The sequence below is a fragment of the Populus alba genome, chromosome 11 (assembly GCF_005239225.2).
Source record: "Populus alba chromosome 11, ASM523922v2, whole genome shotgun sequence".
NCBI lineage: Eukaryota > Viridiplantae > Streptophyta > Magnoliopsida > Malpighiales > Salicaceae > Populus > Populus alba.
This window is the reverse complement of record NC_133294.1, coordinates 17,288,850-17,315,981: the sequence shown is the minus strand read 5'-3', so window position 1 is coordinate 17,315,981 and position 27,132 is coordinate 17,288,850. Positions and strand designations below refer to the sequence as shown.

At 34.3% G+C, this 27,132-nt stretch overlaps 4 protein-coding genes across 4 annotated transcripts; all 4 read left to right on the top strand.

The window, feature by feature from the left end:
* The first annotated feature begins 1,873 nt into the window (after positions 1-1,873).
* On the top strand, positions 1,874-5,377 carry LOC118031271 (G-type lectin S-receptor-like serine/threonine-protein kinase At1g11300). Its single transcript, XM_035035624.2, has 7 exons — positions 1,874-3,251; positions 3,435-3,545; positions 3,661-3,827; positions 3,907-4,117; positions 4,226-4,463; positions 4,539-4,689; positions 4,792-5,377. The coding sequence occupies exons 1-7, from the start codon at positions 1,991-1,993 to the stop codon at positions 5,098-5,100; spliced, it is 2,448 nt and encodes an 815-aa protein (XP_034891515.1). The 5' UTR covers positions 1,874-1,990; the 3' UTR covers positions 5,101-5,377.
* Positions 5,378-11,031: 5,654 nt separating this feature from the next.
* Positions 11,032-14,519, top strand: LOC118031270 (G-type lectin S-receptor-like serine/threonine-protein kinase At1g11300). Its single transcript, XM_035035622.2, has 7 exons — positions 11,032-12,442; positions 12,622-12,720; positions 12,829-13,031; positions 13,109-13,319; positions 13,482-13,719; positions 13,808-13,958; positions 14,040-14,519. The coding sequence occupies exons 1-7, from the start codon at positions 11,155-11,157 to the stop codon at positions 14,346-14,348; spliced, it is 2,499 nt and encodes an 832-aa protein (XP_034891513.1). The 5' UTR covers positions 11,032-11,154; the 3' UTR covers positions 14,349-14,519.
* Positions 14,520-14,726: 207 nt separating this feature from the next.
* Positions 14,727-18,315, top strand: LOC118031269 (G-type lectin S-receptor-like serine/threonine-protein kinase At1g11300). Its single transcript, XM_035035621.2, has 7 exons — positions 14,727-16,139; positions 16,258-16,356; positions 16,465-16,673; positions 16,758-16,968; positions 17,063-17,300; positions 17,386-17,536; positions 17,618-18,315. Exons 1-7 carry the CDS (start codon positions 14,852-14,854, stop codon positions 17,924-17,926), a joined length of 2,505 nt encoding a protein of 834 aa, XP_034891512.1. The 5' UTR covers positions 14,727-14,851; the 3' UTR covers positions 17,927-18,315.
* A 1,872-nt stretch (positions 18,316-20,187) lies between these two features.
* Positions 20,188-23,532, top strand: LOC118031471 (G-type lectin S-receptor-like serine/threonine-protein kinase At1g11300). The gene is made up of 7 exons (XM_035035907.2): positions 20,188-21,615; positions 21,756-21,863; positions 21,971-22,179; positions 22,257-22,467; positions 22,588-22,825; positions 22,913-23,063; positions 23,149-23,532. The coding sequence occupies exons 1-7, from the start codon at positions 20,265-20,267 to the stop codon at positions 23,443-23,445; spliced, it is 2,565 nt and encodes an 854-aa protein (XP_034891798.2). The 5' UTR covers positions 20,188-20,264; the 3' UTR covers positions 23,446-23,532.
* The last annotated feature ends 3,600 nt before the right edge of the window (positions 23,533-27,132 follow it).

Here is a 27,132-nt window from a genome sequence, read left to right as displayed (position 1 = left end):
AGGTTTTTGCTCATCTCATTCTCTTACCTGACCTGGATTGGTTCAGCCATTAAGTTAATCAGGTTCCAAGTCTACTTTTTTCAGATGCCGGTCTGGGTTTAAGAACTATAGTTTCGAGCATAGTGAACAAGATAAAGGATTTTTTTTAAAATTATGTGGTTTACAATAGACTTCAAAGTTAAATTGTTTTGATAATTATGATAATAATTAAAAAAGGAGTCAAGACTAATTTCATCTTTTATCTATTAAATTTAATTATTGCCACTTTATCTTTCTTTTTAAATATGTACTCTATAGCAATAAACATGTAGAATTAGTAATATTATACTTCTTGATATTTATATTTTCAAAAAAATAATAATACTAAAGCTATACTAATATTTATAAGTTTTTTTTGAAATACCTCTCATACAGAAATATATTCATCTTCCAATCATTCGATTACATCAATTAACATATTGAAATAAAAAGAAATAATTTAAAAGTAAGGTTCTATATAGTTTTTATCTCATATATGTGTGTATCTATAATTTAATCCCAGAACGTAACATGGCCATATTTTTTTCACTTATTTAGCCGGATGCATAGTGCATATCCCAAAGGAAATCCAAAAATCCAAAATTTGCATTATTCCTCGCTCGTTCATATGGATTGGGCCACATCAAAAAAAATCATCAATATCAGATTTAAGCCTGATGTGGATAAGGGTCCATCTCAGGCCTGAAAATGGTGGTTGGGCTGGTGGCAGCATCCTGGGTGATGCTGTGTGAAACAAACAAATAAACACACACACACACACATATATATATTACAAAAAAATAAAAAGGGCTTAGCTTTTTGGTGTAGTATGTGAGGAGAAATAATATAGATTTAAGCATTGTATTGACTATTTTTTCCTTTACTGAATAATTGCTTTAATTTCAGGGATAAAGTTGTATTTTTTAAAGAATTAAAATATTATTTATCAATTGATCACGGATAATATAGTAAAGTTATATTTTTTAAATATAGTATAAAAGGTATCTTATCTACTAAATATATTTAATCTTTTATTAACAAGAATAACTTGCCATCTACATATAATTTAGTAAAAACAAATTAAGTAATTAAATCTTCTCAATTTTTATTTTATTTTCACTATTCCCTTTTGAATTAAATTTTAGAGCCCTTGATTTTTAAATTTGCATTACAACACATGCAAAACCTCAACTACAAACTTAAGTAATACAATTCTAGATAATCAATACATTTCACGTTAATTTATTTTCTGTTGTTTTCACATCATTGTTATGCTAATAATATAAGCTTGATTCTCCATGCAATTGTTATTCTAAATTGTAATATAATTGAAAATTTAACATTTAAGCTGTCAATTACTATTTTGTTATACGAAATTTTTTCACGTTTACATGTGAGTTGGCAAGTCAAAACTAGCCAATAAAAGCTTTTGTTTTGTATTGACTTTAGATGAACAGTTGAGAGGAGGACCCTTACACCATGGACAAGCTCTTCAATTCCATCCTGAGGTTTTTGTTTGGAATGGTAGTCGTTTGTTTTAATGGCAGAATAGACCATCCAGCTTAGCAATGCGATTCAACCAATTTGAACATGTCCATAGCCAGACAAGAAGTAACATTTTGACTGGTATACAGATAAAATTGTCATCCCTGCGGCCGGCACGTACCTGCCTGGGTAGGCCAAACCGGCGACTTTTGTTCCTATAATCTCCTTCCAGGAAAAGGGAACCTGTCACAATTGTTGAAAAACCCAACCTTTCAGGTTTACGGCCTTTTGATTGAGTTGCGTGATAAAATAACACTCTCCATAAGAGGACATAAACTTGACAATATATAGAAGCGACATTTGTTGCCAATGCCATGCATGTATCGACTGGGCCATCACTCAAAATCTAGTAAGCCTTTCATTGTAACGAAGCACAAGAAATCAGTTAAAAGAATATCCAACTGCTGGACTTGGCAGCAGCAAATTCATGGTAGCCCTTCTACTCCTACTGTGTTTTTTTTGTTTGCAACTTGGTGCTGCCAGAGATACAATTACTTCATCTCAGTATGTCAAAGATCCTGATGCGATAGTCTCTGCGGGAAATAAGTTCAAACTGGGATTTTTCAGCCCTGTTAATTCCACTAATCGCTATGTAGGAATATGGTTCAGTAGTGTCACGGCTATAACACCAGTCTGGGTAGCTAACAGAAACAAGCCACTCAACGATTCTTCTGGGGTGATGACAATATCTGGGGATGGAAATCTTGTGGTTTTGAATGGTCAGAAAGAAACTCTTTGGTCATCAAATGTTTCAAAGGGAGTCAGTAATTCAAGTGCACGGCTTATGGATGATGGAAACCTTGTCCTGCGAGAAATCGGAAGTGGAAACAGCTTATGGGAAAGTTTTCAGGAACCTTCTGATACAATGATAACGAACATGAGACTTACCGCTAACGTAAGAACAGGCGAGAAGACATTGCTATCCTCATGGAGAAGCCCTTCAGATCCATCCATTGGGGCCTTCTCTGTTGGAATTGATCCAGGAAGGATACCTCAGTGTTTCATTTGGAATTATAGTCATCCAATCTATCGGACTGGTCCATGGAATGATCAGGTATTTATTGGAATTCCAGGAATGAAATCAGTTAATATCAATGGATTTGATATTTTACCAGATGGAAATGGGACGTTTACCCTAATCTTAAGTTCTGCCAACGAATCACATATCGTAAGTTTTGTTTTGAGTTATGATGGAAGTTTTAGTGAACTATATTGGGATTATGGGAAGGAGGAATGGGTTAACGTGTGGCGATTTCCAAACGATGAGTGCGATGACTACGGTAAGTGTGGGTCATTTGGAATCTGTAATGCAAAGAACTCACCAATTTGCAGTTGTATGAAAGGGTTTGAACCAAAAGATGCAGATGAATGGAATAGTAGAAACTGGACTAGTGGTTGTGTTAGGAGGAGACCTATGCAGTGCGAAAGAATACAATATGGTGGTGAAGCGGGCAAAGAAGATGGGTTCTTGAAGCTGCAGACAGTGAAAGTGCCAGACTTTGCTGACCGGTCCTTGGCAGTTTCGGAACAAACATGTAGAGAAAATTGCATGAATAATTGTTCCTGCATAGCTTATGCATATTATACTGGTATACACTGTATGTTGTGGTGGGAAAGCTTAACTGATACAAGGAAGTTACCTAGTGGAGGGGCAGATCTCTACGTTCGCCTAGCTTATTCAGAACTTGGTAATTGTTTCATTTTTTTTGTCTGGTTTTCTTTTACAATACTGCTTCAAATTTTACTCTGTTCAAATATTCATAGAAATTACTGTTGTACTTTCGTATTCATGTAGATAGTTGAAGAAATTTGATCCTTTCCCCTGGTTTGTTTTTGTCAAATCTAAAATTACAAACCTCTGTTTTCTGCAGAGAATAGAACTACAAGTATGAAGGTAATTATCGGTTTAACAGTGGTTGTGGGAGCTATTATCAGCGCAATCTGTGTGTTCTGTATGTGGAGGCGAATTACTGATTATAGAGGTAAGTATGCATTTGAGTACTAGCCATTGCTGGACTTGAAAACCATCCTCTCTTTTAATTGAAAAGAAACAAAATGCAATGTTCAACTGATGCCTACTTCCTGGATGTAACTCAGAAAGGAAGAAGAGAAGCAAGAAGATCTTACCAGACGAAAGCATGATGCAAGACGGCTTGAACCAAGCTAAACTACCACTTTTAAGTTTACCAGAGCTTGTAGCTGCAACAAACAACTTTGACATTGCCAATAAGCTTGGGCAGGGTGGTTTTGGTCCAGTGTACAAGGTAATAATGCTTCTGAGCTAGTGGAGTTTTTATTGTTAATTGAATTGAATCCAGAAGTAGGATGAATGGAACTTTGCAGGGAAGATTGGCAGATGGACAGGAAATAGCTGTGAAGAGACTGTCAAGAGCATCTGGGCAAGGACTAGAAGAATTTATGAATGAGGTTGTGGTGATTTCTAAACTGCAACATAAGAATCTTGTGAGACTCCTTGGTTGCTGTGTTGAAGGAGAAGAGAAGATGTTGGTCTATGAGTACATGCCAAACAAAAGCTTAGATGCATTTCTTTTTGGTCAGAGCTAATTACCCAACTTGCATAACCATTAGAGCAGATTACAATTACTTTTACGAGTCAAATATTGAAGCTCTCACACTTCTTTTTTGGCTGCAATTTGTCTAGATCCTCTCAGGAAACAACTTCTAGATTGGAATAAACGTTTTGACATTGTTGACGGAATCTGTCGAGGTCTGCTCTACCTTCACAGGGATTCCAGACTAAAAATTATTCATCGAGATCTGAAGGCAAGTAACATCCTGCTGGACGGAAATTTGAATCCGAAAATTTCAGACTTTGGTATGGCCAGGATATTTGGTGGCAATGAAGATCAAGCAAACACTAGAAGGGTTGTCGGAACATAGTAAGTCCTGTTTCTTTCTTAAATCCCATTCTTATCATCTATCACTGTTTCATTAATCTCTTTTTTCGTATGCAGTGGCTATATGTCCCCTGAATACGCAATACAGGGCCGATTTTCAGAGAAATCAGATGTTTTTAGTTTTGGAGTTTTGTTGTTGGAGATTGCAAGTGGGAGGAAAAATACCAGTTTCTATGACTGTGAACAAGTTTCGAGCCTGATAGGATTTGTATGTCCTCCAACTCTTTGCTTTGTAATGCAAAATCTCGAATTTTTTCTGTGGATTTATAATTAGATATTCTTATGTGTGTTGATATTTTCACTTCTGCAGGCATGGAAATCATGGAATGAGGGAAACATTGGAGCTATAGTAGATCCTGTAATTTCAAACCCTTCTTTTGAGGTTGAAGTTTTTCGTTGCATACATATTGGTCTGTTATGTGTTCAGGAGCTTGCAAGAGATAGACCAACTATATCTACTGTAATTTCAATGCTAAACAGCGAAATTGTGGATCTTCCTGCTCCCAAACAATCAGCATTCGCTGAAAGGTTAGGTTATTTAGACAAAGAATCCTCTGAACAGAACAAACAGAGATGTTCTATTAACAATGTCTCCATCACAGCACTCGAAGCTCGATAAATAGAACTTTGTGACATTGCTATCTTTCTGTCTGGATCTGCAATTGGTTGTAAGAAATTATGGGAAGTTTGTAAGAAGTGAATGCATCAGCATTCTACAGATTTCTCAAGGTCTTCGTGCCAAAAGAATACACTAGTGTCAATTCCCCAAACTTCTTGCTTAGAGTCCGATTTTTAGAGAGTAACTATACTTTTGTAGTGTAATTTAAGCTGGGAAATACTGATTCTCTGGGGAGATAAATGAATAAATGGGGTCTTTCACAGAAAACTCATTGTTACATTTTTTGGTAGTCTTAGAGAAATGCATTTTATCCATTTTCAAGGATGAAGTAACTATCTCTGATATTCCCTCGTGAAAAAAGGAGGATAGGAGGCGACCATCACCATTGATGTCGATTGCATGCATAAGTGCATATATTGAATATGAAAAGATGAAAACATATAAAGAAAAGACCTAAAAAAAAGACGAAAAAAAAAGAATACCTGCATAAATTTCAAGTCGCGTTGTTACCATTACCTTTTCTCGATTAGAATCAAAATTTTAAAAACAAAACTAGAAATATAGTGTGATGACAGACCTTTCCAAAGGTTATCATGTGATAGTGCAGTTCATAGCTGCTTTGGCAAGTATATGGAGTCAGTAATTGTTTCTTGGTTATCACGGAAAAGCAGCTCATAATCGAATGGAATGCGCAGATGTGAAACAAATAGTTCAAAAGGAAATTTCGAAGGCTTCCATGCTGTGGATTTTTGGCCAATATTGCTCTCTTCAAAACTTGAATTCCCTCTCAAACCTCTCGTCTTCTGTCAACACCATGGGGAAATGATATATATATATATATATCAATGTTGACATATATATGGTTGTGATTGGTAAGCTTCAAATATTTAGGCCAGACCATATATATATATATAGTGATTTGTAAACCAGAAAGGGTGTGAGCATCACAACAATTCCAAAATGCCCGTTGCTTCGATGAAAATGGGTTTAGGTGTAGTATCTTCTTTATGGTAGGTGCATTGCCATGTACTTTTAAGATTCCGATGAAAATGTGATGTATAATATTTTTATATATAAAAATAAAATATTGTATTTATATAGTGAATTTTGAAAAGAATTAATAATTAATTAAAAATATATATAAAAAGAGGGGTTTTTGGTTAAGAAAAAAAATATATTTAAAAAAAAATAGGTTTAGGTTTTGTCGGGTCATGAGTCAACTGAGTTTTTACTCATTCTGGTCTTTTACCTTACTCGGACTGATCCAGCTATCGGGTTGATCGGGTTAACAATCAACTAAAAAAAATATTATTTTGATAAAAATAAAATATTATTCTAGTAATTATATAATAAACTTTGAAAAAAATTAACAATAAACTATATAAGGGTTTTTGGCTAGAAGAAAAAACAAATTTGAAAAAAAAAATAGGTTCGGGGTTTAATAGGTCAACCGGGTTGTTGCTCATCTCAATCTTTTATCTCACTCGGATTGGTCCAGCCACCAGGTTAATCGGGTTCTAAGTCGACTCTTCGGGCCGGTCTGAGTTTAATATCTATGATTTTAATCCTAGTGAACAAGATAAAGGATTTTTTTTTTCTGAAATTATATGTGGTTTACAATTGATTCAAAAGTTAAATTGTTTTGATAATTATTATAATAACTAAAAAAAAGATCAACACCAATTTCATCTTTTATCTCTTAAATTTAGTTATTGCTACTTTATCTTTCTTTTTAAATCTGCTATCTATAGCAATATACATGTAGAATTAGTAATATTGTACTTCTTGATATTTATATTTTCCAAAAAAAATACTAAAGCTATACTAATATTTATACATTTATTTGAAATACCTCTCATACAGAAATATATTCAACTTCCAATCATTCGATTACCTCAATTAACATATTTAAATAAAAAGAAATACTTAAAAAGTAAGTTTCTATATAGTTTTTATGTCATATATGTGTGTATCTATAATTTAATCCCAGAACGTAACATGGCCATATTTTTTTCACTTATTTAGCCGGATGCATAGTGCATATTCCAAAGGAAATCCAAAATCCATAATTTGCATTATTCCTCATTCATATGCATTTGGGCCACATCAAAAACATTATCAGTATCAGATTTAAGGCTGATGTGGATAAGGGTCCATCTCAGGCCTGAAAATGGTGGTTGGGCTGGTGGATATATATATATATATATTACAAAATAAATAAAAAGGGCTTAGCATTTTGGTGTAGTATGTGAGGAGAACTAATATAAATTTAAGCATTGTATTGACTTTTTTTTTTCTTTACTGAATAATTGCTTTAATTTCAGGGATAATGTTGTAATTTTAAAAAGAATTAAAATATCATTTATCAATTGATCAGGGATATTATAGTAAAATTATATTTTTTTAAATATAATAAAATTACTTTATCACCCTTAAAAGTATTTTATCTACTAAATATATTTAAATCTTTTATTAACAAGAAAAACTTGCCATCTACATGTAATTTAGTAAAAACAAATTAAGTAATTAAATCTTCTCAATTTTTTTTCTTTTCACTATTCCCTTTTTAATTAAATTTTAGAACCCTTGATTTTTAAATTTGCATTACAACACAAAACCTCAACTACAAACTTAAGTAATACAATTCTAGATAATCAATACACTTCACTTCAATTTATTTTCTGTTTTTTTTTTCACATCATTGTTATGCTAATAATATTGTATAACATAGTTTTAAGTACTAATATTAAAAATAATTTTATAAAAGCATGTTGAATTCTCAAGAATGAGCCACGAAGCCGTAATTTCTTGAGGTTGAAATGGAAACAAGCCATACAGATAGTGACCCATTAGGACTTGTTTTTGTCAAAGCCTTGTGCCGGTGAAAGAAAAACGTTTCCATTTTCTTTGATATGTGGTTGACATGGCTACAGATGTTGAGTTATTGACCGTGAAGAACCTATCCCGAATAATATTCATAAAACATTTTTGTAATTATGCAAACATGTCCATAACCAGACAAGAAGTTTAACCATCTTCTTATCTTGTTCTTGTTCTTGTTCTTGCTCTTGAACCTTCATGGAATTACATTTTGACTGGTATACAAATAAAATTGCCATCGCTGCGGACAATACATCACATTGTCACAATTGTTGAAAAAACCCAACCTTTCAGGTTCACCTTTTGATTGAGTTGCGTGATAAAATAACACTCCATGAGAGATTACACTGTATCTATTGGTCGAATTTCGGAGAAATCCTGTTTCTTCAGATTTGGAGTTTTGTTGATGGAGATTACAAGTGGGAGAAAAAAATATCAGTTTCTATGGCAATGAACTCCAACTCTTTGCTAAAGTTCTGCGAAGTTCCATCTCTTTTTATTGACTAAAAATTATCCAATATCCACTATTGTTTTCACTTTTCAGGCATGGAAATTGTGAAACGAAGGCAATATTTGCTATAAGACCTTACCGAGCCTGCCCTGGTTAGTCAACTCACTAACTTGTTGACTCTTCTCCTGCCGCCGATTTGGCATTTCATGCTTATCCGAAGATATCTTCCTTCTGCTTGCTTTATGCTTTTGTAGAGAATCCTTTATGCTTTGTCCATTGGTCATTCCATACATTTGGCACCCTAGTTGTGAGAATAATTATCAAACCCGATCTTGATTTAAATAAGAAATTAGGTCTTGAGTTATACAGTTGTTTTAGGTCAACCTGAATCAATAAAAAACATTAAAAAAAAATTAAAGTCTTAATATTTCATATGAAAATATTAAAAAATAATTCATGTGAATATAAACTATATATGTTATAAATAATGAAGTTTTAAAAGATTATTTTAAAAGGTTTTTTACCGTATATTGAAAAGATATTATAATAGTATGTTATTTTCTTAAGTTGAAGTATTTAAACCAAAAAGAATTTTTAACCCATATTGAAAAAACATAACTTTTTTCTTGTGAATATAAAGTATATATAGTAAAGGGCTTCATATCTCACATTGAAAAAATAAAATATTATTCTAGTATTTATATAATGAACTTTGAAAAGGATTAATAATCAACTAAAAAATATAAAAAAAGAGGGATCTTTGGTTAGGAGAAAAAGCACATTAAAAAAAAAAAGGTCTCAATCGGGTTTAGCCGGATTACGGATCAACCATGTTTTTGCTCATATTAGTCTTTTACCTTACATATTTTTATTAAAAAATTCATAATTAGATTAAATAAATTGGTTTTATTTTAATTAGATGTTTTAAAAAATAAACAATAACAACAAAGAAACCAATTTTTTTTTTTTTTGAAAAAATGATCATGGCAACTTAAAAAAATATATATTTTTAAAAGAATAAGGATAAAAAGGGGTAAGAAAATGACCTAAAAATTGATGCATTGTGCATCGTTGCTTTACAAAATCAAGGACGAATTCGATGATACATACGGTTGGTAGGGAACGAGAAAATTGCAAATGGTCAAGAAATTTAAGATGGCTGGGAACTGGAAAAGAGTCTTGTTCTAGCCAATAAGAGGCTGATGGCTTCATTTCTTTTCTTTTTTAAAGATCAGATACAGCTTTGAAAAAAGAGTTTTTCTTTCCTCTAAAACATTTTGTTATTGGATATGCAGCCCTTTCCATGAATCATCAAGTGATTAGAACGCGTTTTCACACATCACCTTCAGAAGAATATTATGGAAATGAACACTGCAGATCACAGCAATTCAGCAAATGTGTAATTGAAGATCACGTCAAATCAGCAAATGATTCTGGGACACGAGAATTTTCCAGTATTTTTCTTGTTTATTATAATGAAATGAAAAAGAAAAATCAAATCAAATCAGAAAATAACAAAAGAATTTAAAAAAATAATTAAAATTGATATAGAAAAAAAAATAATTTAAGGGTGAAATTGCAAAGAAAAATAACTTTAACAAAAAGGTAAAATAATTTTAAAAAATAAAGACCAAATTTAAAAAAACAATATACATAAATTTGGATTAGAAGATAAAATTAAAAAAAAAGTTAAAAGAAAACCAAGAAAAAAATATTAAAAAAATTAAGATTAAACTTGAAATACCACGAATAATAAAGATTAAGCTAACATTTTCGAGAGAGAAAAAATAAATACACAACAACTATTGTAATGACATTTAAAATCAATATTTATAAAAATCAAATTCGTGTCATAATTTATGAAATAATAAAATGTCTAATTATTTTTTGTAATAGAAATGATAGGTTGAAATAATTAGTGGTATTTTTTTTAAAAATATTTTATTAAAAAAATTAAATTATTACTCTAAAAAAATATTTAAAGATTTTGGCTGCTAAGAAACACGACGGGCTTAGAATGGATGGCCATTGACACGTGTCATTAGGATTTAAAAAATAATAGTGGATTGATTTGGATCTAGATCACAATGTTTGATATTCAAGCAACTTCAACGAGATAATTTTCAACTTTGGAGGCTCAAATTAGTTCATAAAACTTTTTTTCATTTCAATCATACCCTTGTAATTATCTATCTTTATTCAATAAAACCCTTAAATAAACTCAACCTTTCCCATCTAGCAGAAATCTTACCCAAATTGAATTTCCAATTCCTTTCAACTTTACATGTTCGCCACAAATACATAGATTATTATCATTTCCAAAGAATTTGGCTAATACATATCCATGCTTTTCTCTTTATAATCCTATTTGCGTAAGAAAGAAGAAGATTTTGGCTACAATTGTTGAATAGTTTAAGCTGCGAAAGATGACTTCCCTGTATTGTTTATAGGTTGACTAAGGTGATAAAGACGATCTTTCTTAGAAAGCTCCTTTTCACGAGAAGTTCAATGACTCCCAACCAGAGTTGATATAATTGACTGATTGGAATCATTTTGTTCCCACGTAAGAAAGCACAGGAAGTGGCCATTGCAGACAATGACGTGCATTTATTGAATGGTCAATAATTCATAAACTAACAAGGCTTTCATTCCCATCAAGATCAAGCATTTAGCCAATTTTTTTTTGTCTTTTAAATAACTTTTGTGCTACCAAAGTTACAATCATGGATCTTGGCAGCTGCACATCCATGATAGTTCTTCATCTAATACTAAATTGTTTTTGTTTGGAATTTGGAGCTTCTATAGATACCATTTCATCGTCTCAGTTCATCAGAGATCCTGAAACTATAGTCTCCGCTGGGAAAAAGTTTGAACTGGGATTTTTCAGCCCTGTTAATTCCACAAATCGGTATGTAGCTATATGGTACAGTAATATTTCTATTACAACTCCAGTTTGGGTGGCTAACAGAAAGAAGCCACTCAATGATTCTTCTGGGATCATGACAATTTCTGAAGATGGAAATCTTGTTGTTTTGAATGGTCAGCAAGATATTCTCTGGTCATCAAATGTCTCGACTGGAATGAATGATTCAAGAGCGCAGCTTATGGATGATGGAAACCTTGTCTTGGGTGGGAGTGAAAATGGAAACAGCTTATGGCAGAGTTTCCAGGAACCTTCAGATACTTACATTCCACAGATGAGACTTGCTGCTAATTCCAAAACAGGTAAGAAGACGCTACTAACATCATGGAAAAGCCCTTCAGATCCGTCCATCGGAAGCTTCTCTTTGGGTATTGATCCCTCGAGCATTCCTGAAATAGTTCTTTGGAATGATAGTCGTCCAATCTGGCGTACTGGTCCCTGGAATGGTCAGGTTTTTATCGGAGTCCCCGAAATGAATTCTGTTTATCTTGATGGATTTAATCTTGCGGATGATGGAAATGGAGGTTTTACTCTAAGTGTAGTTTTTGCTGATGAGTCTTATATCACTAATTTTGTTTTGAGTTCTGAAGGAAAATTTGGACAAGTAGATTGGGATGATACGAATAAGGGATCATGGAGATATCAATGGGAAAGTGTTCAAGATGAGTGTGATGTTTATGGCAAGTGTGGGTCATTTGCAAGCTGTGATGCAAAGAACTCACCAATTTGCAGTTGCTTGAAAGGTTTTGAACCAAAAAATGCCGATGAGTGGAATAGCAGAAACTGGACTAATGGTTGTGTTCGAAGGAAAGCGATGCGGTGTGAAAGAATACAAAATGGTGGTGAACTGGGAAAAGAAGATGGATTTTTGAAGCTGGAGAGAGTGAAAGTGCCAGACTTTGCTGAGTGGTCATCTTCGATTACTGAACAAAAATGCAGATATGACTGCTGGAATAATTGTTCTTGTGTAGCTTATGCCTATTATACTGGTATATATTGTATGTTATGGAGGGGAAACTTAACTGATATAAAGATGTTTTCTAGTGGAGGGGCAGATCTTTACATTCGCCTTGCTTATACAGAACTTGGTAAGCGTTTCATTTTCTATCCAATTCTCGTTTACAATGTTGCGTTCAAACCATTTCCTGTTACAGAAAATTACTGATAAACTAACTTCGTTATTCAAATGGAAAGGTGAAGAAACTTGATCTTTTGCCCTAGTTTTGCTTTTGCCAAATTTAAAGATACCACAATTTGTTTTCTGCAGATAATAAAAAGATAAACCTGAAAGTAATTATCAGTTTAACAGTGGTCGTGGGAGCCATTGCCATTGCGATCTGCGTGTTTTATTCCTGGAGATGGATAGGTAAATTGCATGTTAGTATTAGCTTGCTGGAATTTCTTAAACATTCTCAAGTTTCATTCAAAAGTAAAATGAAATGTACAAGTGATGCTTACTTGTGGATTTAACCAGAAAGGAAGAGGACAAGCAAGAAGGTATTATTACCAAAAAGGAAGGATCCAATATTATCTGACGAAAACGTGATCCAAGACAACTTGAACCATGTTAAACTTCAAGAACTACCTCTGTTCAGTTTACAAATGCTGATAGCTGCAACAGACAACTTTAATACAGCCAATAAGCTTGGGCAGGGTGGATTTGGTCCAGTGTACAAGGTAATGCTTGTGTTGTGGAGGAGTTTTTATGGTTCATTGAACTGAACAGCTAGTTATTGGATTGATTGAACTTGCAGGGAAAATTCCCAGATGGGCAGGAGATAGCTCTGAAAAGACTGTCAAGAGCATCTGGACAAGGGCAAGAAGAATTTACGACTGAGGTTGTGGTGATTTCAAAACTGCAACATATGAATCTCGTGAGACTTCTTGGATGCTGCGTTGAAGGAGAAGAGATGATGTTGGTTTATGAGTACATGCCAAATAGGAGCTTGGATGCTTTTCTTTTTGGTTAGAGCTTTTGCCTTATCTCTTAAGTAAATAGTAAATACATTACAGTTTTCCAGATTCCCAACCAGATATGCGGTTTAACATATTAGAAGCAGATTAACATCTTTCATGGAGTCTTTTGTTTAGCCTCATGAATTTTATTTTGTGCTGCTATTTGTCTAGATCCTTCAAGAAAACACCTTCTAGATTGGAAAAAACGTTTCAACATTGTCGAAGGAATCTGTCGAGGTCTCCTTTACCTTCACAGGGATTCTAGGCTGCGGATTATTCATCGAGATCTGAAGGCAAGTAACATCCTACTGGACCAAGAACTGAATCCAAAAATCTCAGATTTCGGAATGGCTAGGATATTTCGTCGCAACGAAGACCAAGCTGACACTGGAAGGGTTGTTGGAACATTGTAAGCACTGTTCCGTTAGCGATTCTTATCCTGTTATCTTTCCTTTTTTTGTTTTTGTTTTTTGAAATCTATTTTTTTGTTGATGCAGCGGCTATATGTCCCCTGAATATGCCATGGAAGGTCGATTTTCAGAGAAATCCGATGTCTTTAGCTTTGGAGTTTTGTTGTTAGAGATTATAAGTGGAAGGAAAAATACCAGTTTCTATGGAAACGAGGAGGCTTTGAGCCTGCTAGGATATGTATGTCCATCCAACTCCTTGTTTTAATGATACAAAATTATTAAAACTGCATTAACTTCAGCATATTTCTTGACTTCTCAGGCCTGGAAATTGTGGAACGAGGGCAACATTGCAGCTCTGGTAGATCCTGGAATTTCATATCCTTCTTTCCGCGAGGAAATTTTTCGTTGCGTACACGTTGGTTTGCTATGTGTTCAGGAATTTGCAAAAGACAGGCCAGCTATATTCACTATCATTTCCATGTTAAATAGTGAAATTGTGGATCTTCCCACTCCCAAGCAACCTGCATTCTCAGAAAGGCGGAGTGAGCTAGACACAGCGTCTCTCCAGCACGACCGGAGGCCAGAATCCGTCAACAATGTCACGGTTACACTTCTTTCCGGCCGATAGACAAAATTCATGACATGATTGTTTTTCTGCTGGGCTTGCAGCTGGTCGGCCATTTGTAAAAGTTTCAACGCTGAATTTTTTAGGCATATCAAAGTAATGGCAAGATATTGATAATGTATATTTTAATTCCATTTTTTTGCAATAAATTTTCAATTTATTTCATTTTATCAATTCGTCACTCTCATTCTCCATCTTGTAACCATGGTTGGTTTGGCATGGTCTAAATTAACCCTAATGTGAACTCGTCTTGGCAAATACATACGTGTTAGTCAATTATGTAGACTCTGACCAACTCATTGTCAGAATCAGAGTCTACATAATTGACCAACACCTATATATTGCCCAAGGAAAGTATGACGGCAGGAAGTGACAGCTGAGCTACAATGACAAGCATATATTGAATGGTCAATAATTCATGATATAATAAAGCTTTAATTCCAATCAAGAACAAGCACTTGGCCAAATATTCGTTTTATAATTTTTGTGCTTCTAAATATACAACTATGGATATTGGCAGATTCACATCCACAATAGCTTTTCTTCTAATACTATATTGTTTTTGTTTGGAATTTGGAGCTTCCGTAGATACCATTACATCATCTCAGTTTATCAAAGATCCTGAATATATAGTCTCTGCTGGGAACAAGTTCAAACTGGGATTTTTCAGCCCTGTTAATTCCACAAATCGTTATGTAGCGATATGGTACAGTAATATTTCTATTACAACTCCAGTTTGGGTGGCTAACAGAAATAAGCCACTCAACGATTCTTCTGGGATTATGACAATTTCTGAAGATGGAAATCTTGTTGTTTTGAATGGTCAGCAAGATATTCTCTGGTCATCAAATGTCTCGACTGGAATGAATGGTTCAAGAGCGCAGCTTTTGGATGATGGAAACCTTGTCTTGGGAGGGAGTGAAAATGGGAACAGCTTATGGCAGAGTTTCCAGGAACCTTCAGATACTTACATGCCAAAGATGAGACTTACTGCTAATTCCAGAACAGGTAAAAAGACGCTACTAACATCATGGAAAAGCCCTTCAGATCCATCGATCGGAAGCATCTCTGGTGGTATTGATCCTTCAAGAATTCCTCAGTTTTACATTTGGAATGGTAGTCGTCCAATCTGGCGGACAGGTCCCTGGAATGGTCAGGTTTTTATTGGAATTCCTGAAATGGTATCTGTTTATCTTGATGGATTTAATATTGCAGATGAAGGAAATGGAACTTTTACTCTAAGTGTTGGTTTCGCTAACGAGTCTTTAATCAGCAATTATATCCTGAGTTCTGAAGGTAAATTCGGAAAAGTAGTTTGGGATGATACGGAGGGGTCATGGAGATACGAGTGGAATTTTCCTAAAGATGAGTGTGATATTTATGGAAAGTGCGGGTCATTTGGAAGCTGTAACCCAAAGGATTCACCAATTTGCAGTTGTTTAAAAGGTTTTGAACCAAACAATGCAGACGAATGGAATAATGGAAACTGGACTAGTGGTTGTGTTAGGAGGAGGGAATTGCAATGTGAAAGAACACAAAATGGTGGTCAAGTGGGCAAAGAAGACGGGTTTTTGAAACTGGAGAGGATGAAAGTGCCAGACTTTTCTGAGTGGTTATCTTCGACATCCGAACAAACTTGTAAAAACGAGTGCTTGAATATTAATTGCTCTTGCATAGCTTATTCATATTATCCAGGTTTTGGATGTATGTTATGGAGGGGAAACTTAACAGATTTAAAGAAGTTTCCCATAAAAGCGGCAGATCTGTACATTCGCCTAGCTGATTCAGAACTTGGTAATTTTTTCTTTCTCTTTCCAATATTCACTTCCTTTTTAGCAGTATTCGTAGCTTTTGGTAATAAACTAGCTGGTTTTTTGCAAATTCTAAACATAACGCTGTTTGTTTTCTGCAGATAATAAAAAGATAAACCTGAAAGTAATTATCAGTTTAACAGTGGTTGTGGGAGCCATTGCCATTGCGATCTGTGTGTTTTATTCCTGGAGGCGGATAGGTAAATTGCATGTTGGTATTAGCTTGCTGGAATTTCTTAAATATTCTCAAGTTTCATTCAAAAGTAAAATGAAATGTACAAGTGATGCTTATTTGTGAATTTAACCAGACAGGAAGAGGAAAAGCAAGAAGGTATTCTTATCAAAAAGGAAGGTAGGATATCCAATATTATCAGATGAAAACATGACCCCAGATAACTTGAACCATGTTAAACTTCAAGAACTACCTCTGTTTAGTTTACAAACGCTGATAGATGCAACAGACAACTTTAATACAGCCAATAAGCTTGGGCAGGGTGGATTTGGTCCAGTGTACAAGGTAAAATTGAGTTTGATCCAATGGAGTTGTTATGGTTAATACTGAATTGAACATCGAATTATACAATAGGTAGAAATTTTGCAGGGAAAATTGTCAGATGGACAGGAAATAGCTGTGAAAAGACTCTCAAGATCATCTGGACAAGGATTCGATGAATTTATGAATGAGGTTGTGGTGATTTCTAAACTGCAACACAGAAATCTTGTAAGAATTCTTGGTTGTTGTGTTGAAGGAGAGGAAAAGATGTTGCTCTATGAATACATGCCAAATAAAAGCTTGGATGCATTTCTTTTTGGTTAGGCAATTTTCATATCTCCAAAGTGATTACCATCGTTTATCTATAAATTTATTTACCCTCACACATTTCTTTTGCGCTGCACTTTGTCTAGATTCTCTTAGAAAGCAACTTCTAGATTGGAAAAATCGTTTCAAAATCGTGGAAGGAATCTGTCGAGGTCTGCTTTACCTTCACAGGGATTCTAGGCTGCGGATTATTCATCGAGATCTGAAGGCTAGTAACATCCTACTGGACCAAGAACTGAATCCAAAAATTTCAGATTTCGGAATGGCTAGGATATTTGGTAACCACGAAGACCAAGCTAACACTAGAAGGGTTGTTGGAACATAGTAAGTACTGTTCCATTATCAATTCCAGTCCTGTTATCTATCACTTCTTTTTTTTCTCTCTGAAATCTATTTTTTGATGATGCAGCGGCTATATGTCCCCTGAATATGCCATGGAAGGTCGATTTTCAGAGAAATCCGATGTCTTTAGCTTTGGAGTTTTGTTGTTAGAGATTATAAGTGGAAGAAAAAATTCCAGTTTCTATGGAAACGAGGACGATTTGAGCCTGCTAGGATATGTATGTCCATCCAACTCCTTGTTTTAATGATAAAAAATTATTAAAACTGCATTAACTTCAGCATATTTCTTGACTTCTCAGGCCTGGAGATTGTGGAACGAGGGCAACATTGCAGCTCTGGTAGATCCTGGAATTTCATATCCTTCTTTCCGCGAGGAAATTTTTCGTTGCGTACACGTTGGTTTGCTATGTGTTCAGGAATTTGCAAAAGACAGGCCAGCTATATTCACTATCATTTCCATGCTAAATAGTGAAATTGTGGATCTTCCCACTCCCAAGCAACCTGCATTCTCAGAAAGGCGGAGTGAGCGAGACACAGATTCCCTCCAGCACGACCGGAGGCCAGAATCCGTCAACAATGTCACGGTTACACTTCTTTCCGGCCGATAGACAAAATTCATGACATGATTGTTTTTCTGCTGGGCTTGCAAGACCGGCCATTTGTAAAAGTTTCAAAGCTGAATTTTTTAGGCATATCAAAGCAATGGCAATACTTGCTAGAAGAATACAATATATCCTATGCAAACTAGTTATAGGCTGGATCATCATAAAAATAATCAAATCACAGAACTTCCAACTCTTGGTGGCAATAGTCAGATTTTTGCTGCTAAGACTGTCAGAATTGGCTGGTTCTTGGTGACCTGATGGGTGTGTAACTGATGCTGTAATTAGTCTTGAGTGCAAGAACATGGTATACAGATTTCCTTTTCTTTTGAGACAGCATGATGATGATAGGCAATACTTAATCGATAATTGCTAAGCTTCTTGTTTTTTCCCTTTTTGGCAAGAACATTACTGATTCCAATGTGCCATTTGCATTGCATCCCTTTTTGGCAAGAACATTACAGATTTCCTTGTGTTTATGGAACAGCAAAGGCACTGTTCTTTGTGGATGGAGAGGGTGTTTCTTCCGTCATCTAAAGGGGAAGATTGAATGGGATTAAATTGGGAGGAAATTAAATCGTCGTTAGAATCACAAAAGCTGATCATATCTCATCAAAAAAACAAAAATAAAAATGGAGGAAAGTCTTAATTCAAATAATTAAAACAAATTTTTTTTTCCTGAAATCTTTCTAATCATTTTAAAGTCATCCCTAAGAAGATTTTTTCAATATTAAAGATGTTTTTAGTATATAAAAAAGATATTTTTAATGTCTTTAAATTCTTAGATGATTTCTAAAATTTTCTTTGGTATCTCAATAAGATTGTCTTAATTTGCTCACTATAATTTTTTTTTAATTTTATTTTGGTTTCATAGGAAAAAATAGTTACAAAAAGAGAGGAAAATCACATTTATATCCATCAAAATTTACTAACATATCCATCTCCTCCTCAATAATTTATTTTTTTGAACCCTCTCATTCATCCTTCTATCTCTTCTTTTAACTAGAGGAATATGCATCTAACATTTGACTTTTCGAAATGAGCTGGTGTCAAATTTCTATTTCTACATCAACTCTTAAAAGGTTTTTAGAGTTAGCTTGGAATTGAATTTTAAACAGTATTTTTAAAAATTATTTCAACTTTGAAAAAAATTATTTCAAACAACATTTCATAAAAAATAATTATTTTTTATATTTTTAAATCATTTTAATATATTTATATCAAAAAATAATTTTTTTAAAATAAAAAATATATTATTTTATTATATTTCTACCATATTTTCAAAAACATGTTATAAAAATGTTCTAAAAGAATATAAAATAACAAATTTGGGCTTGAAAGTACTAGACCTCTAATTCCATATTTGTTAAAGTTAGTTTTGATGGGCTAGTTCTTAACCCAGGTCAGGCCCATCTTGATGTTGGTCCAACGTCACTTTTCAGCAATGTATGGTTACAGGTTGGTTTTGCAACTGTAGCAGTGCTCATCACAATACCAAAAACAAAAAAACAGTAAGTTTTAGGCTCTTGGCCTTAACAGATCATAGCAATTGACTTGGTCATTAAGAATGGTATTTGTCAAAATATTATTACTAAAAAAAAGATATTTCAACTTTGAAATTAAATGATTAGTGCCATCATGATGTACCCAGGAACATTTATAATGCAAGAAAACATTACATTAGAGAGTTATATAGACATGTTCTTCACATAGTTTGACTATGACTATATCAGTTAATATAAAACAAGAAACGTTTTGAATACTGTTTGAAAGTTTAAAATGATTTTAAAAAATATTTTTAATTAAAAATATATTAAATTTTTTGTATTTTTTTTATATCAGTATATCAAAATTATTTAAAGTCATATACAAAAATATTAATTTAATACTTTTTGAAATAAAAAACAATTAAAAAGATTACGAACATGCACTGTAAAATCCTCATGAAGTAGGTGGATGAATTAAACATTCCACGAGTAGTTAAATACTTGTCAGGATCTCCACACGTTAGTGACATAAAGGGACACTGATGTTCTGTGCTTTGGTCACAATTCTTGAATAATTTAAGCTGAAAACAAGACTTTTCTGGTTTATTTTTTGCCCCAATTGCGAGATAATTTGTACCTCCCATAAAAATTTCAGACGGCATGTTTGAAATTAGAGTACACAAATTTGACATTTCTGACTTCAGGATGGATATTTTTTAACGCTCCATTTGGTTTTTTTTAAAGTAAAAATGGCTTTGATAGAAACGAGAAGGTTGGAAAAAAAATTTGCAAGTCCGCAGTAAAGTAAAAGGAATGGAAGCCATTGATGTCAATGGCATGCATACTTTGAATTGCCAATGACTCGATCTAATAAAACTGTTCGTTCTTATCAAGCACAGGCAACAATTACCAAATATTCATCAATGGAAATTGGCAGCTGCAACTTCATGGCAGCTCTTCGTCTCTTACTATGTTGTTTCTTTTGGCAACTTGGTGCTTCCGTAGATACCATAACATCATCTCAGTACATCAAAGATCCTGAAGCTGTAGTTTCTGCTGGAAATAAGTTCAAACTGGGGTTTTTTAGCCCTGGTAATTCAACAAATCGGTATGTAGGAATATGGTACAATAATATTTCTGTTACAACTCCAGTCTGGATAGCTAACAGAAACAGGCCACTCAATGATTCTTCTGGGATTATGACAGTATCTGAAGATGGAAATCTTATAGTTTTGAACGGTCGGAAAGAGATTCTTTGGTCGTCAAATGTTTCAAATGGTGTCAGTAACTCAAGTGCACAGCTTACGGATGATGGAAACGTAATCCTGCGAGGGGGCGAAATTGGAAACAGCTTATGGCAGAGTTTCCAGGAACCATCTGATACGTTCATGCCGAAGATGAGACTTACTGCTAATAGAAGAACGGGTAAGAAGACGCAAATAACATCATGGAAAAGCCCTTCTGATCCATCTGTTGGAAGCTTTTCTTCTGGTATTGAACCCTCAAGCATTCCTGAGGTTTTCGTTTGGAATGATAGCCGTCCACTCTGGCGGAGTGGTCCATGGAATGGTCAAGCCTTCATAGGAATTCCAGAAATGAATTCAGTTTATATTAATGGGTATAATCTTGTACAAGATGGAGATGGAACTTTTTCACTAAGTGTTGGGCTGGCCAATGAATCTTATATCACCAATTTTGCTTTGAGTTATGAAGGAAGATTTGGAGAAATATATTGGGATTCTGCCAATGAGAGGTGGGAACATAAGAAGCAATATCCAGGAGATGATTGTGATATTTATGGCAAATGTGGGCCTTTTGGATTCTGCAATACACAGAATTCACCAATTTGCAGGTGCTTGAAGGGGTTTGAACCAAAAAATTCTGATGAGTGGAATAGAAGAAATTGGACAAATGGTTGTGTCAGGAGGAGGGAATTGAAATGCGAAAGAACACAAAGTGATGGTCAAGTGCCCAAAGAAGATGAGTTTTTGAAACTGGATATGGTGAAAGTGCCAGACTTTTCTGAGTGGTCATCTTCAGCATCCGAACAAAATTGTAAGGATGAGTGCTTGAATAATTGCTCATGTATAGCTTACTCACATCAAACTGGTATTGGTTGTATGCTATGGAGGGAAAAGTTAACTGATATAAGGAAGTTTTCCAGTGGAGGGGCTAATCTTTATGTCCGCCTTGCAGATTTGGAATTCGGTAATTGCTCATTTTCTGTCTAATTCTTGTACAATGTTCTGCTTCAAAGTATGTCCTGTTACTGTTTATTAAGGCTGAAGAGTTTTGATCCTCTCTTTAGTTTGAAAAGGCAAATTAAACATGCCAGATTTTATATGCAGGAAAAAACAGAGATATGAAAGCAGTTATCAGTATAACTGTGGTTACAGGAGCAATTATTATTGCAGCTGGTGCTTTTTTTTGGTGGAAGTGGATGGCTAAATATAGAGGTTAGATGAAACATTCTATTAGCTTGTTGGACTTCTCAACATGTTCACTTTTCATTGAAAACAACATTTCAGTTTAAGACGTTACTGACTTCTTGACTCTAATTCAGAAAGGAAGAGGGAAAGCGAGCGAATCTTATCATCGAGAAGGAAGAAAGGATATCCAGTGTTCTTTAATGGAAACTTGATCCAAGAGAGCATGAACCAAGTTAAATTTCAAGAACTACCACTATTCAAATTACAAACGCTGATAGCTGCAACAGACTACTTTGATGCTTCCAACAAGCTTGGGGAGGGTGGTTTTGGGCCAGTGTACAGGGTAATCCTTGTGCTATAGTGGTGTTTTTGTGCCAGTTAAATTGAATATTTTGTTACATAATTGACGTGACTTAACAGGGAAATCTGCCAGATGGGCAAGAAATAGCGGTGAAAAGACTGTCAAGAGCATCTGGGCAAGGGCAAGAAGAATTTATGAACGAGGTTGTGGTGATTTCTGAACTCCAACACAGGAATCTTGTGAGACTTCTTGGTTGCTGTGTTGAAGGAGATGAAAAGATGCTGGTCTATGAGTACATGCCAAATAAAAGCTTGGATGCATCTCTCTTTGGTTAGAGCTATAAAACTCTCTGTCAAGTAACTTCGTTTTTTCAAAGAAGCATTACTATCTCTTAAAGTCAGTTTTGCCTACCCTTACTTCCTCTGTGTTTTTTTGGCTCCTACCATGTAGATCCAGTTAGAAAAGAAGTTCTAGACTGGAAAAAACGCTTCAACATTGTCGATGGAATTTGTCGAGGTCTCCTTTACCTTCACAGGGATTCCAGACTAAGAATTATTCATAGAGATCTGAAGCCAAGTAACATCTTGTTGGACCAAGAACTAAATCCAAAAATTTCAGACTTTGGGATGGCTAGGATATTTGGAGGCAATGAAGATCATGTTAACACGAGAAGGGTTGTAGGAACCTAGTAAGTTGTAATTTCACTTTTTCTCCTACTCTAATCCTATTTCATCATCACTTTTTGAAATCGAAAATCTGTATCATTCTCCTGCAGTGGCTATATGTCCCCTGAATACGCAATGCACGGGCGATTTTCAGAGAAATCAGATGTTTTCAGCTTTGGAGTCTTGCTGTTAGAGATTGTGAGTGGAAGAAGAATTTCAAATATTGATGGCAATGAACAGGGTTTAAACCTTTTGGAATTTGTATGTTCATCCATCGATCCCCTTTTCTTTTCATTCTTGACGAGTTTAAAGTTGCAACTCTCTCACTTAAATTAGTCTATTTCAGGCATGGAAACTGTGGAATGAAGGGAACGCTCCAGCTCTAGTCGATCCTGCATTAACATTAGATCAATATTCCAAGGTGGAAATTTTGAGATGCATACATGTAGGTTTGCTGTGTGTTCAGGAATTCGCAAAAGAGAGGCCAGCTATCTCTACCATCATTTCAATGCTAAATAGTGAAATCGTGGATCTTCCTCTTCCAAACAACCCAGCATACACAGAAAGGCTTATTGGTTTACATACAGAGAGGAGGAGAGACTCCGTAAACTTTGTTTCAACTACACTTTTCACTGGCCGATAACTATTCCTCGAACATTTATTTTTCAGTTAGGTGTGTAGTGTAAGAGAATCAAGACAATCACCCAAAATCAAAGTTCTTTATTTTGTATATGGTGTCAGTAGTTGAATTCTTTAGGCCTATGAAAGTTTTTGTATACTGATAGAGAGGAGTGCAGGACGTAAGGTTGCTAGTGACTCCAGAAACTGGAAAGTTTTCTGTCTACCTGAAGAACATGACAAGATTTAGGAATTTCTTTTTTCATTGTAAATCATAATGCTTGAAATATTAGTTTATTCATACCCTCCTGATGTAATATCATTTGTCCAGCATGAGAATGTGAACATCCAGCAACCCGAATGAGCAAAATCCAGGTAATTTGGTAAGCTTTCTAATAACAGTCATCCACACGTTAAGAAGAGCAGCCATGCTGCCGTCATCACACGACAGGATTTTAGGAATAACAACGTCAATCTTTGTTGACAGAAGAAGAAGTTACAGCCATGCAATCTGCAACGGTAATGTCCTGTAACCAAGATGGAAGCTCAGCAGATGCAGATAAAAGTTATGGGGATTAGCAACTGCAGAATTGTAGGAGCCCTAATTCTCATTCCGTCCTGCTTGTGTTCAGGTTATGATGCTGCAACAGAGACGATAACATCATCTCAACCCATCAAAGATCCTGAAACTGTCTCCGCAGGCAATATCTTTGAAATGGGATTTTCAGCCCCTTTAATTTGACAAATAGCTATGATGGAATATGGTACAATAATGTTTCTGCAACGAAACCAGAATGGGTTCCCAACAGAAACAACCCAATCGCTGATTCTTCAGGTGCGGTGAGGATATCTGAAGATGGAAATCTTGTAGTTTTGAATGCTCATAAAGAGATTCTTTGCTCATCAAATGTTTCAAATAGAGTCAGAAACTCCATTGCACAGGTTTGAGACGATGGGAATCCAGTCTTGCAAGGCAGCTCCAAGGGAATCATTTTATGACGAAGTTTCCCTGATGATGATGAAACAGCAAGGTCTTTTGACTTGTCAACTGCTGTTCCACACTTGTGTGGTAGAAATAGCTTATTTCCCAGAAAATTCATTGCCTAACTCTTTATCAACTGGATGGTCTACGGTCAATAAAGTTGACTGCAACCTTTATAAAGGATTCCAGGAAAATTCCAATTAGACCAACTAGATTTGTGAGAGTCATATTTTTTTAGTTTTCAGTTTTGTATAGATTTTTCCTTTCTTTCTTTTCTTCTTCTCTTTGTATATGTACGTAAACATAAATTTTTTTAGTTAGCCAAGTCTTTTTGGCACTAACTTTTATATAAAATCTCAATTATAATAATAAAAAAACACCGATAGTTAGCTTAAATTAAAAAAAAAAAAAAATTGAATGTAAAACCAGGCATAAAGCAAATGTTGAAATATTTATTTAAAATTATAATAATTTCAATAAATATTAACCGAAACAATTTATAAAATCAAATTCTAAATCAAGTTCTAAATCAAGCAAGTGTTAAAAAAAATAAAATAAATAAAAAGGAAAACTTTTTATTATTATTATTTTTAAAATTTCATCATCTATTCTTAAAACTTAAAACTTAATTTAAAAAGAGTAAACATACAGAATATAATGACGGTTAGTTAAAAAATAAATATTATAGATAAGTCAATTTGATGATTTCAAAAAATAATTATTATCAACTGGATAGTCTACGGTCGATAAAGGATTCCAGGAAAATTCCGATTAGACCATATAAAAGTTAAAGAGTAGATTAAAAATCCACAGTTAAGTTCTACAAACAATAATTTTTTTTAATACAAGAGATCCAGGGTCCGAAGATATCTTATAACAGACAAACAGTCATATTTTTTAGTTTTCAGTCTTGTACAGAGATTTCTTTTCTTTCTTTCCTTCTTTTCTTTATATATTGACGCAAATATTTTTTTTAGTTAGCAAAGTCTTTTTGGACTAGCTTTTATATAAAATCTCAATTATAATTAAAAAAAAACATCAATAATTTAGAAAGGACAACCTAAATTAAAAAAAATTGAATGTAAAGAAAATATTTACACTATAATATGAAATTATTTGACATTATTATTAAATTTGATCTAATTAATGGGTTAATTTTAAAATCTTTTATTTTTTAATACTGAGACGGTTATATATTGGATTGGCCTGGACTTTAAGGTTTAACATGTCAAATTCACAATCAAGTTAATGACCTCCACTAAGATTAAAAACTTTATTTTTTAATTAATTATACAACAACAAAAATAGAATTTTTTAAAATCAAGCACAAATCAAATATCGAGATATTTATTTGAGATTATGATAACCTTATAAAAAAATAAATCGAAACAATTTATAAAAAATAAATTCTAAATCAAGCAAGTGTTTAAAAGAATGAAATCAAGAAAGGAAATGAAAGAAAAAGAAGAAGAAGAGGGAAATGCAAAAAAAAAAAAAGGAGAGGAAGAATCACCTCTTTTTTCTTATTTTTTTTCAATTTCATCCCTATATCTTTTTTCCTTTTTTTGATTTGATACTATCTTGGCGTAATTTTATGTGAAGAAGTTTTCAATTGAATTAGAAAGATAAAATTTAAAGTGGGAGGGCCAAAATGTAAACGATGGAGAAAATTCAAGGCATTTAAGAGTAGTAAGGTAATTTAATCAGCACCCACTTAAATATTACATGCACAGTCAACACAGACCAAGAACATAGCTTACTTAAATATTACATGCACAGTAAACATAGACCAAGAATACAGCTTACTTTAAAATAATAATGTTAAGCGCGTCTAGGAAACACCTGAAAGTACAAGGTCAATCATGTTGAGGTTGGAGCGGGGGATAAGGTCAATCTAGATATAACCCTGTTTATGTCATATAACAGTATGACATAAACGTTCTCAATAATTCTCATCAACAAGTTATGGCACTTGTTGATTGGAATTGTCAAACATGGTTTCTCTTGATTGGAATTAAGGAAAAGGACAGGAAGAGAAATATTCTTGTTCACATCCTTTCTCTGAAAAGTCATTTAGCCATTTATTGGTCTTCCATTCTCATCAACAAGTTATGGCACTTGGAAACTGCAAAGCTGCAGTCGCTCTTCTTCTGTTTCTATCATGTTCCAGTTCCTTTTATGGTGATGCAGGAGATATTGAGCTATAGAATTTGTATTGATGAAAAGCTATCTTTCGTATTCATCCTGTAGGTATATATATACATAGCTGGATATTTGTCTAACAGATTTCCTAATCATAAGCTAAAAGATTTGCTGATATAATTGTATGCTGGGTTTGTTACAATGGTTGCAAGGTTTGTTACAGTGGCTGCATGGTGTGTATCCCGTGGGCACTGTGCATGGTTGGCTGTACAGTATGCATGGGTGATATTAAATCTGCACAGTATGTGTTAATGCCATGCATGGCTATTATCCCCCCTCAAGATGGAGCTCGGGAGGAGAGACCAATCTTGTCACGAAGAAGTAGAAACCGAACTCTAGGAAGCGATTTTGTCAATAGATCAGCAAGCTGATCTGTGGAGGATACGTGGGCAACACGCAGAGTCCCTTTTTGCACTTGATCACGGATGAAGTGAAAGTCGATAGCAACGTGCTTCATCCTGGAGTGAAAAACAGGATTGGAGCATAATTGAGTGGCACCTATATTGTCACAGTAAATGACTGGACATG